Below are 12,466 nucleotides of genomic sequence, written 5' to 3' on the forward strand. Positions count from 1 at the left end.
CACGTGAGTCAGGCACTCTCACTGTGACTGCAGCTGGGTTGGCAAAGGCAAGGGCAGGCTGACAGCAAAGGAGACTAATGGGTGCCTGTTCCAAATGCTGTCCCCAAGCCCCAGTGAGGCACTGTCACGTTCTGTGCCTCAGAACCGGAAACTCAGCTTTACTCTATTTAACCGACAGGAATTTGCATAGGGGCTGCAGGAGAGCCAAGCAGCTCTCCCATGTCTATTCTGACTCACACCTTTCTCACTGCTGAGCCCCCCCCTCACGCCCCCAGGAACACAGATCACTGCCCGAGCGTACCCGAATCTCCAGTGCTATGTCCAAGTAGGGATCGTATGTGTCTGAGACACTCTTGCACACAGAGCACTTCACTGTAACAGAACAGAGGCACAGGGCAGCTGTGACCCACGTGGGTACCACCCAGGTCCAGAACCTAGAACCACAGGTCTAGAGCATTTAACTCAGCTCACCCAGAAGGTGACTGACCCACCAACTGGAGACAGAGATACAGGTGATGCCAGGTTCTGTCATCAGGCCTGGTCTGCCTGACTGGCCACTGCCACAGGCCAGTGGGCAAGCCCTCCCAGCGGCACACAGGCCTCACCCCGAGGACCACGCAGCTCTAAGGATGGGCCCCATCATCGTACACCATGCTTCTCTGGCTCCCTCAGGGGATACTCCTACAGTGGACAAGGGCAGCCTGGGAGCTTCAGCCACCACCATGTGGTCAAGTTCTCACGGTCTGGGAATGTGTGCAGAGCTGCTTAAGAGGAGAGCACACCTCCTGCTTACCTCGGGACCTGAGGTAGCCTCCGAAGATCTGATGCACCAGGGTAGTAGCCTGAGTCTGCCGATCCAACCTACGAGGAAGCCACGGCCGTGAAGAGGATGGCCACACCCAGCCTCCCATCCCCAGTCACCTCCTCATGAGCTGACAATGGGACAGCCTTCTCCACCTAAGCCCCCAGCAGTGCTCCTGAGCACCTTACAGAACCTCCACCTGCCTGGGCCCCACCCCCACAACATCTCGGGCAACTACACTGACAGCCCACAGAACACCCCAGCATCTCCGTCCAGGAGCAAGCACCCAAGGATTCAAGCCTTGACGGGGGAGGCAGGTTTAGCCCCTGAGGCCCGTGGCACCAACCCTTTCTTCCCATGCCTTCCACTGGGCATGCAGGTTCAGCACTACTACCTGATTGGCTACCACACTGTGGTGGTTTGAATATGCTTGGCCCAGGGAGCAGTACTACAGGAGGTGTGACTTTGTTGGAGTTGGAGAAGTGTGTCACTGTGAAGATGGGCCTTGAGACCCTCCTCCTAGCTGCCTGGAGACAGTCTGCTCCTGGCTTTTATTTTTTGAATCAGGTTGTAGAACTCTCAGCTCCTCCAGTGTTCACGCCTTCCTTGATGCTACCATGCTTCCCACCATGGTGATCAGAAGCTGTAAGCCAGCCCCAATTAAACGCTCTCCTTTGTAAGAGTTGCCTTGGACCTTGGTGTCTGTTCACAGCAGCGAAACCCTAACTAAGCCACACATGAAGGTACAGGTCACCTGAGCCTCAGATGGAGGAGGGCCACCATACCCTCTTCCCTGACACCACGAACAAGACACCTGGGCAGCGCTAAGCCACGCTGACTACCATCTTTCTTGCCTCCTGCTGAGCACACCACATGACTGACCCCACCTCACCCACCCTCTGAGACTAGTTATCGCACTGGTGACTGCAGCAATAGATGGGTGCAGCCATCTCCCAGCTACTTCAGGACATCCTCCAGGCACTACTTCTAGCCTGATGTCACATCCGCAGCCACGGCCCCGGAGTGGTACTAATGTGGAGACCTCCCATGGCCAGCTCCGGTGACCGCCATCACATGGCTGACCCATGCTGCACTGTTCACCGCCCTCTGAAAGGATGATGGTACCGGGGCTTACAACCAAGAGAATGCAATTTTGTTGTGCGATGATAGGCAATAAAGATAAAATTAGCCACACCTGGGCTGGAGAGATGGCTCAGCCGGAAAGAGCACCCGACTGCTCTTCTGAAGGTCCTGAGTTCAAATCCCAGCAACCACATGGTTGCTCACAACCATCCGTAACGAGATCTGACTCCCTCTTCTGGAGTGTCTGAAGACAGCTACAGTGTACTTACACGTAATAAATAAATAAATCTTTAAAAAAAAAAAATGCTAGCCAAACATTTAAAAAAAAAAAAATCAGCCACACCATTAATCAGAAGAAAGGACAATTCAGCTCCCAAACCTGCAGGGACACAAGCCCTGAATATACTGAAAGCCGGGAGCAGTCAGAGCCCACACAGCTACTCAGAGGCTTGGGTAGCTAGGGCAGACTCCAGAAACATGGGGAGAAGGCAAAGGGACAGACAGACAGACAGGCATGTTGAGGCTAGGTGTGGGAGGAAAAGGGGAACATTTAGGATATCTCCCCAAACCTAAAACTTCGGGCAGCCACATGTAGCACTCTAGGAACAGTTGTCAGTGCAAGGGGCCTGAGCTCAGGCCACACAGCAGGACCCTGACAGCGAAAACAACAGAAGCAAACAACCCAGCATCAAACACAACAAGATGTCCGGTTATGACCTCTCACGCACTGCTCCTCAGGAGCAGGAGCCTGACCTGCCTTCTCTATTTCAAACTAATGACGTGGATTTAGAGACTGGACGAGTTCACAGCCACAGACAGCCTTCTTCTCAGCCTGGCGTCTGTCACAGCTAAGTGGCCCACACTACAGGGCACCAGGAGTCAGGTGCCTGGGAGTCAACACTACCTCCTCCTCAGAGGACAGCCTGGAGAGAAGCCCCCAGTGTTGACAAGAACGCCATGCTGCCCAACACAAAGGTGTCCTCAGCCGAGGACGTGTGGGGAGGTGAGGCACGTACTTAGCGTAGCCATTCAAGCAGGCCTTCTGCATGGCATCAATGGTGTACCGCAGGAATTCGTGTGCATCCTCTTGGTTCCCGAACCGGAAGTGCCGGGCAATCTCTGCAGGCAGAAAGGGACACAGGAGGGGGATGACTGTGGGAGGTGACTTTAGGAAGCCACTTCTCCAAGAGCCAACACATCATGCCACAGTGCTACAGCTTATGCCGGACCCACAGTGGGCTCAACCTTTCTGCCGACTGTCTGGAAGGCCGGGCGCCCTCACAATACGCAGTAGCTGGCTGCTCAGATGCCCTTCACCACACACACCCCCACCCGCTCCGCCAGCCCGCCCAGCTCTCATGCTCACCCGCCTGTCTCCATTTCAAACATGGCCCTCCACCTGGCTAAGGCCTAGCTATTCCTCCTGGTGCCCAGCAGAGGGCCTCCCTTCAGTAACGCCGAGTCCATGTGTCTACACTGACTCCCATGCCTTGGGTCAGCACCAAGAATGGGACCTTCCATACATGAGGAGTCCTGAGCCTTCCTTCCTTCATGGCTTTTTTTGTCCTCTTCCTCCAATCACAGAGCTAGCTCTTGGCAGACACACGCCCAACACTCCATTCTTACTTTTCAGGTCTCTGATGAAGGAGACAGGCTTGATAGCATTGCCGCTGTTGGCAAAGGCCTGGACCATGTGGTTCTGCATGAGACACAGCATGCAGAAGCTTCCTTGGTGACCTACAGTGGATAAGAAGCGACTTCAGGGCAAGTAATTTCCAGAGAATTCAGTGACACCCCCTCACCCCCGGTACAGGGAAGTTTCCAGAGCCCTTCCTTTCAACCTGGCTTCTAGACAGAGCTAAGTGGCCCAGGCTACAGTGCACCAGGAGTCATGTGCCTGGGTGTCACACACAGACCATGTGTGACAGGTTAGAGAGGTTCAACAGAAGCTATTGACTAGCAAGCCATGGGACAGACAGGTGGCCTGCCTCCTGCTCTGTATGAATGGACTAGTTTCTCAATAGATGTTACACTAGAATGAGGTACATTCCTGCCTTTAAAAATTGTGGCTATTTTAAATACAGAGATGTAGAAAGACCGCCCCCACCCTGCTCTACCGGGCTGGCTTTGGGCAGTCTGTTAAGTGACATACTGATATTACTACAGTCACACATCCCACAATCTTTCACGTGGGACAGTGAATTAGGCATGACTGGTCCCATCTGAATACAAACAGTGTCATCACAGCCGGGGATTAGCAGGCTCACCAAGGCATACTGGCTACATCACATACTTGCAGTTTGCTTTCCTAACGTCCACACTGCCTGCACAGCTCCTTCCCTAGCCCTTCAGCTGGGCGGACAGGTATGCTTATGGTACCCACCCCAACACACTCCACTCCACCCTTTCACTCCTACCACTGACTGCAACGAGCAACCCTGTCTCCTGTGCACTAAGGGATGCACATAGAAGAAATTCCTGGGCCAAAGGAATCTGTTAACTCTGTGAGGACTAAGTCAGTTAAAACGCGACTCTGAGCCCTGGTTACCTGGCACAGGCTAGCTGCCAGGTACCTATAATCCCTAAGAAGACAGACCCTGGATATGAAGTTTCCAGCCAATGCAGGCACATAGAATCCAGCCCCACCCGATGACGTCTCTCTCCATAGCTGAGAGCAGTGTATTAACACTCCAGTGTATTAACACTCCAGCAACACTGGGCTCCTGGATGGGCAGGGGATGCTTGCAGGACATGCAGAAGACACAGACCATAGCTGTCACTCCACAACTGCCAACACCATACTGTAGCTAACATCATTTAACTAAATCAATCCACAAAGTTGACAAATGGCTCAAAAAGATTGCCATGGAGGCTGGGTGATGGTGGCGCACGCCTTTAATCCCAGCTCTTAGGAGGCAGAGGCAGGTGGATCTCTGAGTTCCAGGACAGCCGGAGCTAAACAGAGAACCTCCCGGCCAAAACAAATAAACAAAAAGAAGACCCCCATGGAACAATAAGAGATGGAAGCGGGCTCTACAGGGAAAGAGTGTACAGCAGAAGAACAGAGCCACTCCTAGGCTTGGGAGAGCAGAGCCCTTCCTGGGTTTGCTTGGGAGAGCAGAGCCGCACCTGGGCTTGGGTGGGGTGGGAGGGTCTTAATACCATGAGAGCAAGCCGACAGCTCGACAACTCTTACAGTACCTCCCACCTTTCTCACTACGGCTACTGTCAGCAGCACTAGGGCTTGGAGCCCAGGCCCGCACATTTGCTGGACAGGGAGGGGTGCTATGCTAGCTACGCTCACTCTCCGAAGAACAGAAGGGTCCTGAACTTGCCATACCCCCAGGCTTCCCGCTAACATCGCTCCTGTCTCCTATCCACTTGCCTCTGAATCCAGCCTGACCTCCTGACTCCTAAGAGTTAAACCACCCCCCTTCCACCCTGTGACTGTCACTCTCCTCCTTAAAGTGTCACTATCTGTGGGCTGAGGTGATGCTCAGAGGGTAGGCCTGACTCCAAATCCCCAACACCCAGCTGGCTCCACCATCCCAAGCCTGTGAGCCCAGCACTGAGGGTAGGCAGAGGCAGGCAGACTGACCCTAAGAACTTGATAACCAGTCTTCCTACCCAGTGAGATCCTGGTCCAGTGAGCTATCTTGCCTCAAAACATAAGGTGGGGAGTGACAGGCCTTCAGTGGACATCTCTGTTCCTCTGCTCATGCGCGTGAGCACACGCAGCCTTTGTGTGTTTTCTCTGGGACTTTCTTGTCCTCTGGACATTATACTAATAAGATTCACTCAGAAGCTGACCTTCACATATGTGTACTGTTTTATTTCTTGAAGACTTATTTACTTACTTTTCTGTGTAACGGATATTTGACCTACACATATATCTGTGCACCACAGGCTGCCTTGAGATGTAGGGGAGGATTATCAGATCCCTGGGGCTGCGGATGGCTGTGAACATCAGACCCCTGAAACTGGAGTTATGGATGACTGTGAGCCTCTACCCTCGGATGTCAAAGGAGGGTATCAGATCCCTGAACCTGGAGCTGTGGATGGCTGAGAGCACCAGATCCCCAGAACTGGAGCTGTGGATGGTCATTGCCACCACGGATGCTACGAACTCTCCGGTCCTCTGCAAGAGCAGGCCATGCTCTAACCACTGAACCATCTTCATGAGACTAAGTTCCAGCTAGGGATGGGCTTTTGGTTGCTTTTTTTGCTGAACAAAAATGTTTTCTTTAAAAACCCTTATGTACATGTGTGGGTTTAGTGCCCACCCAGGAGCACTGCTCGCTCGCTTTCATTTTTGATTTATTTACTTACTTAACGTGTATGAGTACACTGTAGCTGTCTTCAGACACACCAGAAGAGGGCATCTGATTCCATTGCAGATGGTTGTGAGCCACCATGTGGTTGCTAGGAATTGAACTCAGGACCTCTAGAAGAGCAGTCAGTGCTCTTAACTGCTGAGCTGTCTCTCCAGCCCTTTGGTGTTTTTTGACGGTGTTTGTGTATGTAGTCCTCATTGGCCTGGAATCACTATGTTGACCAGGATGTCCTTGAACTCACAGAAATACGCCTCTGCCTCCCGAGAGCTGGATTAAAGGCGTGCACAGTATGGCTGGCTAGAATGCTGTTTCTAAGCTACAAGAATGTTGTTCCTTTCCCAGCACCGTCCTTACACAGAGGCAGTGAGGCTGTCACCCGTGCTCCTCTGTACCTCACAGTACATCCGTACAAGGCCATGGTCTTTGTCCAGTCCTGCTGTGCACCATGAGAAGGACGAGCCCCTCACTAATGCAAGAGTGTAATGTCACTGCCGCTGTTTCCCAGGCTCTTTCACGCCACTGATGTGGTAACTAACTACAGCTAACCACCTGACCATCCAGACAGGAAAACAGCACATCCTGTGTCACGTGATATAATAGAAGGCCCTTCAGAGAATTCATTTCATCCTTATGATTCTGTATGCAAGGGAGTATTCTGCATAGCAGGGACAGGAGGCAGAAGAAAGTCATAGAACATTCTAAAAACACAGCTGTTTTGCAGCAGAACTGGGACACAGACAGGCGGGAGGCCCACTCAGCTGCTGAGCCCTTAGCAACTGTGGGAGGCTCTCCCACAGAAGGCCTGCACGCTCAGGATGAACCGAGTTTCTCCAAATGATTTTTACAGCTGCCCAAGATGCCCAGCTCATTAGTAAGGTGGGAGAAAGATTTTTTTCTTACATTGCCCTCCAGACTGAAAAAAACCCCACAGCATAAGCGAGTGAGTGTTCTTTCTCTGCTCACTAGAAGAGTTGCTGAGGGTGAAGCATGGGCTAGCTCTGGTTCACAGCTGTCTTTTGACAAGATCATCCCAGTGTGTGGTGTGCTGTTACCTGTCCCAAAGGTTTTTTTACCCATGGCCTGACTTTCTTGTGTGTGGTACACATGCCTATGAAGGCGAAGGCCAGATGTCAACTTCAGCTGTTAAGCAACTGTGTTTTGACACAGGCTCTTACTGGCCTGAGCCCCCAGGATATGGGCCTCCCTAGTGATGTATTACAAGTACACTCCTGACTTCACTATCTCCCAGCCCCTGGCTTACATTCATTATTAGCTAACATTATTCACACCTTCTAATTTATTTAGTTTTTGATATTACATTTTATTTAACTCAATTTAAACATTATTCTTTTTGGGGGGTGGCATAGGTGTTTTGCCTACATACATGTCTGTAAGTGTGTGACGTATCTGAAGGGGGTGTCATGCTCTGGAACTGGAGTTACAGACAGTTGTGAGCCATCCTGTGGATGCTGGGAACGGAACTCTGGTCCTTTGGAAGCCAGTGCTCTTAACCACTGAGTCTTGCCAGCTTTTTATTTTAATCATGTGTATTGTGTTGTGTGTATGTTTATGTCTGTGGGTGGGTATGTGTCCATGAGTACAGATGCCCACAGAGGTCAGGAAAGGATGCCTGGCTCTGAAGCTGGAGTTGTAGGTGGTTGTGAGCCATCTGGTGTGGGTGCTGGGAACTGAACTCAGGGCCTTTGGAAGAATAGCACATGCCTTAAGCATGGAACCATCTCTCATCCCAGTTTTTGTTTTTTTTTTTTTTTTTAAGCTTTATTTATTATATGTTAAGTACACTGTAGCTGTCTTCAGACACTCCAGAAGAGGGAGTCAGATCTTGTTACAGATGGTTATGAGCCACCATGTGGTTGCTGGAATTTGAACTCCGGACCTTCAGAAGAGCAGTCGGGTGCTCTTACCCACTGAGCCATCTCACCAGCCCTCATCCCAGTTTTTAAAAAAGATTTATTTATAAGTATTTTGTCTTACTGGGCAGTGGTGCCACACGCCTTTAATCCCAGCACTTGGGAGGCAGAGGCAGGGAGATTTCTGAGTTTGAGGCCAGCCTGGTCTACAGAGTTCCAGGACAGCCTGGACAGAGAAACCCTGTCTCAAAAAAACCAAAAAAGGAGAAAAAAAAAAAGTATTTTGACTTCATGTATATACATTTATTACATGCACGTCTGGTGCTCAAAGAGGACAGAAGAGGGTGTCAGGTCCCTGAGAAAGGATCTTGTGAGCTACCACGTAAATGCCAAGAATCAAATCTGGGTCTTCAGCCAGAGCAACAAATGTTGTAAACCGCTACCCCAGGCTCCAGCTATTTCACCCAGTTCTAAGTTCTACTCTGGGGCCTGTTTTGGGATATATATAAAGCATCCTGGTTCAGCAGACACGTAAGACAGTTGAACAGACACAGTGTGGAGGTTACCTTCTAAAAACCCTCTCTAGAGAACATGACCCTATCTGAGTGAGACCCACGAAGGGCCCACCGTTCCTATAGCAGGCAACATTCCCCTAAATGTCACATGGACAGAATGAGGGCCCCTCTTACACAGGGGTTCATCTAGCCAGTGTTTGGTGGGGTTCAGCTGACTCACAGCAAAGCCCAGCCCCCACAGTAAGCCCCACTCACAGCTCCGTGCGTGCTCCTTGGAGAGCAGGTAGTTGGCCAGAGGTGGCGTGTAGGTCAAGCACTGGATGGTGGAGTTGAGGAAGCAGGTGTTACCCAGGTTGTGCAGCCCCGCGCCAACTCGGAAAATGCGTTCCCACCTTAGGGACAGTCGCTCCACAGGGAAGAGCACTTTCTGCGGGGCAGGGACTCCGTCGCCTCCGCTTCCAGACACACGCTCGATGCCTGGAAGAGAAAGAGCTGAGGGAGTGCGAGGAGAGCAGGCTATCCCAGGACCTGCTGAGGGAGTGCGAGGAGAGCAGGCTATCCCAGGACCTGGTGCCCGCTCAGTGCAGAGCTTGATGAGTCCCAGAGGTGGCGGGCCAGCGCCCTGAGCCACACTGTGTGCCCCGGGAACATCCGACCTCTGTATTTTCACACCACTTTCTTTTCAACCCTAAACTTAGCTATGTGAGTGTAACGTGAGTGGAAGGCCCATGTGTGGGAGGACAACTAGAGCCAATTCCCACCACCATGAGGCAGAGTCTCCGATCCTATCTGGTGCTGGACGCACACCGCAGGCTGGTTGTCCGGGAGCCTCCTGGGGTCCCCCTGTCTGTCCCCTCCTTCCATCTCACTGTAGGTGTTCAGGTGATAGGGGTACAGCAGCACCCAGATCTGATGCTGGGTTCAGGCTGTAGACTCTGGGTGGCCAGCCTCACACAGCTAAAGCTTTCTCGGCTAAGCCATTTCCCAGGCCCCAGGACCTACTTTCTGACCTCATTAAACATAGGGGGTCAGGTACAAGGAACGTCCAAGTCCACAGCCATCCTCCCTACTCACTCTGCATCATGACATCTACCTCTGCAGCCCACTGACCCCTGGAAACCCCAAACCACCCCAGCTGCCGACAAGGGCTACATCCCTGGTCAACACAGCCCCCAGTACCTGGTTTCCTGGCCTGGAGCTCATCTCCGCTCCTGTGGCGACTGGCTCCCTCAGCCCTGGCATTCAACAGTACATATTTGCTCTTCAAGGACTCCAGCTGGTAGGAGAAGCTCTTGCTGGCCGGCTCGAACTCAATCCTCTGCAGAAGTACCTTCTTGGCTGAGGCTGCCAGCAGCCTGCCCAGGTCCCCATCCTCTGCCGAGTCCTTGCGGCCAGGCTTGAGAGCTTCCTTCAGCTTATCGACTATAGGCATGGTGCATTCCTGCAGGGGTGGGAAGGACCCCAGACCTGTGAACGAACAGCTACCTCCTGGAGCAAGCACATGACCTCTGCTTGCTCACACAGCAGCCATCAGGACCCAAGATGCACAGGGGCAGCTAAATGCATGGCAAGCAACTCTGCGTGTGGGGATCGGCATTACTTCTAATTCTCACACACTCCGATTACACAACAAATGTGAAAATTGAATTGGGGGAGGGGCGGTGGAGACAGCTCCGTGCACACATTGCTCTTTCAGACACTCACAGCTGGCTGCAGGGGACCCAATGCCCTCTTCTAGAATTCACAGGCACCTGCACGCACATATCCATAAACACACACATGCAGAATTAAAAATGAAAAGTTAAAAGGAAGAAACCTTAGCTAATAGTCCATACACCTTTAATCCCAAACTTGGGAGGCAGTTCTAAGAGGGTCTTAGTGATGGGGACAGCATCCTGCTTTACAGTTCCAGGCCAGCCAGGGTTCGTTCACTCGCACATGCATGCACGCACACACACACTCACGCATGAGTGTGCAAATGAATCAGCTTGTAAGTCAGATGGCCAAACATGTCTATAGAGGTCTCCCTGTGCTCTTCTAGAGAGCTCAGGGGCCACATTCACTACTGAGCACGTGGACACACCCAGTCCAGACAGAGCCGAGAAGAGTCACCGTCAGGTTTCCATGGCTACTTTAAGAAGACAGGACAAAGCATCCCAGCTTCTAGGATGGCACGCATGGCGATGACAGTAGCTTACCTATATTGGTTCAAATAAAATGTAAAAATAAATTTTACCCTTTCATTTTTCTCACATAGCTGCTGTGAGCATTGACCTTGCACTTGTCCACTGCTTCTGCTAGGCACTGCATATAGAGATTGTGTCTCTCAGCTGTGGGCATGGCTCTCAACGCTGCCTTACTCCCTGCACCAGAGAGGCTGAGGCAGGACTGCTGCAAGTTCCAGGCTAGCCTGGGCTACAGAGTATAACCACATCTCAATCAAACACACACAAAAGACACTCAGCACACACGGACCCAGATCTAGACACACACCCAGACAGACAGTCTCTCTTTCAACCTGAGTGAAGATGTCGAGAAGAAAGGCTAAGTGGGCAGCAGGGACTTAGGCTTCAAGAGTTGTAGGCCTGTGAGTCCCGTCCCCTTAAGCTACAGCTTCAGGGACACAGCTGGGAAGGTGGCTATAGTGACTGATCAGTCGGCCAGGACGCCTGCTGCACAGCAGGCCCTAACAGAAGCACAGTTCGCCAGGACAACAGCAAAGAAACTGTAACAGAGAGAAGCGCCCTCATCACCTAACAGCCACATCTGCACCCCCACCCTGCCCACCTCCTAACTCTCAACCTGTCTGGCTACCGGTAGCTGTCTGAGTCACAGTTAGAAAAATACATTTCCTGAAACTGTTGGCTTACATCACACAAATGATATCCACGATCCTATCAAAGAATCAGGTACACAGGTAGCTGAGATTTCTCTACCCCCAAATAAACAATAACAAAGAAATTAAGCACCAGCTCCCTGACACAAGAATAGCAAAGCCTTCCATGATGGGGACTTAATCAAGACGTTTACCCACAGAACAGTCATTTCCAGATTCTGGTCCCTGGAAGAAATAAAGAGACAAGGATACCTCCGGGCTTACCTGGGGTGCCGGCACTTGGCTGCTGCTTCTCTCTGCAGCAGGTAAGGGAACCGGCTTCTCAGGGAGGGACGGAACTGACCCGGCAGGTCAGACCCTGGACTTCAGCCTGCTCAGTCACCAACACCGTCAAGTATAGAGTCCAGAATAGGCCAGCACCTGGAGGGTGAAGAACGAGACTATTACCCGTGGGTGGCTTCTCCCGCTGTCTCTTTAGTGGTTTTTTTGTGTGAACTGTGACCTTGTACCAGGAAAAAAAAGGTTATCATCAAGGTTAAAGGTAGCAAGGCACAGAGATGCTTGCCTCTAATCCCAACATTCAAGAAGCTGAGGCAGGAGGATCAAGCATTCAAGGCCAGCCTGGGCTCTGTAGTGAGACTTTGTCTTTAAAAACAAACAAACAAACAAATAAAACCCCTCTCCATGCTGAATTCACAATGAATCCAGAAGACACTGTGCTAACAGATCACTGTAGTTATGACGTGAACACTCCACCCTCTGTTCTACATCACTACACACACACACACACACAAACGGCAACACCAGTCTGAATAACATGCCCAAAGTGACAAGTCAAGAAGAATAGGTAAAAACCTCAAACTTTTTTCCCCTTTCATTAACAGGAAGGTGGTTTTTGTTTTTGTTTTTTTAATATGTGAAATCCTAATTTTCTTTAATCCCAGCACTTGGGAGGCAGAGGCAGGTGGATTTCTGAGTTCGAGGCCAGCCTGGTCTACAAAGTGAGTTCCAGGACAGCCAGGGCT

The 12,466-nt window shown here is 51.4% G+C and overlaps 1 protein-coding gene across 3 annotated transcripts in view; it reads right to left on the minus strand.

Moving 5' to 3' along the window:
• The window catches only part of Usp36 (ubiquitin specific peptidase 36), a 31,953-nt gene that overhangs the window by 17,680 nt on the left and 1,807 nt on the right, over window positions 1–12,466 (minus strand). The window contains exons 2-8 of one of the 3 annotated variants that reach the window (XM_029546260.1): window positions 11,706–11,861; window positions 9,785–10,046; window positions 8,861–9,082; window positions 3,512–3,622; window positions 2,902–3,004; window positions 794–861; window positions 302–372 (exon numbers count right to left, since the gene is read on the minus strand). In XM_029546260.1, coding sequence (XP_029402120.1) covers window positions 302–372; window positions 794–861; window positions 2,902–3,004; window positions 3,512–3,622; window positions 8,861–9,082; window positions 9,785–10,037 — 828 coding nt within the window. In that variant the 5' untranslated portion in view covers window positions 10,038–10,046; window positions 11,706–11,861. Of the gene's footprint in view, window positions 1–301; window positions 373–793; window positions 862–2,901; window positions 3,005–3,511; window positions 3,623–8,860; window positions 9,083–9,784; window positions 10,047–10,688; window positions 10,797–11,705; window positions 11,905–12,466 lie in introns of those variants that run through there. The other 2 variants (XM_029546261.1, XM_029546262.1) reach the window with 2 other exon arrangements.

This window comes from Mus pahari, chromosome 14, assembly GCF_900095145.1.
Source record: "Mus pahari chromosome 14, PAHARI_EIJ_v1.1, whole genome shotgun sequence".
Taxonomy (NCBI): Eukaryota; Metazoa; Chordata; class Mammalia; order Rodentia; family Muridae; genus Mus; species Mus pahari.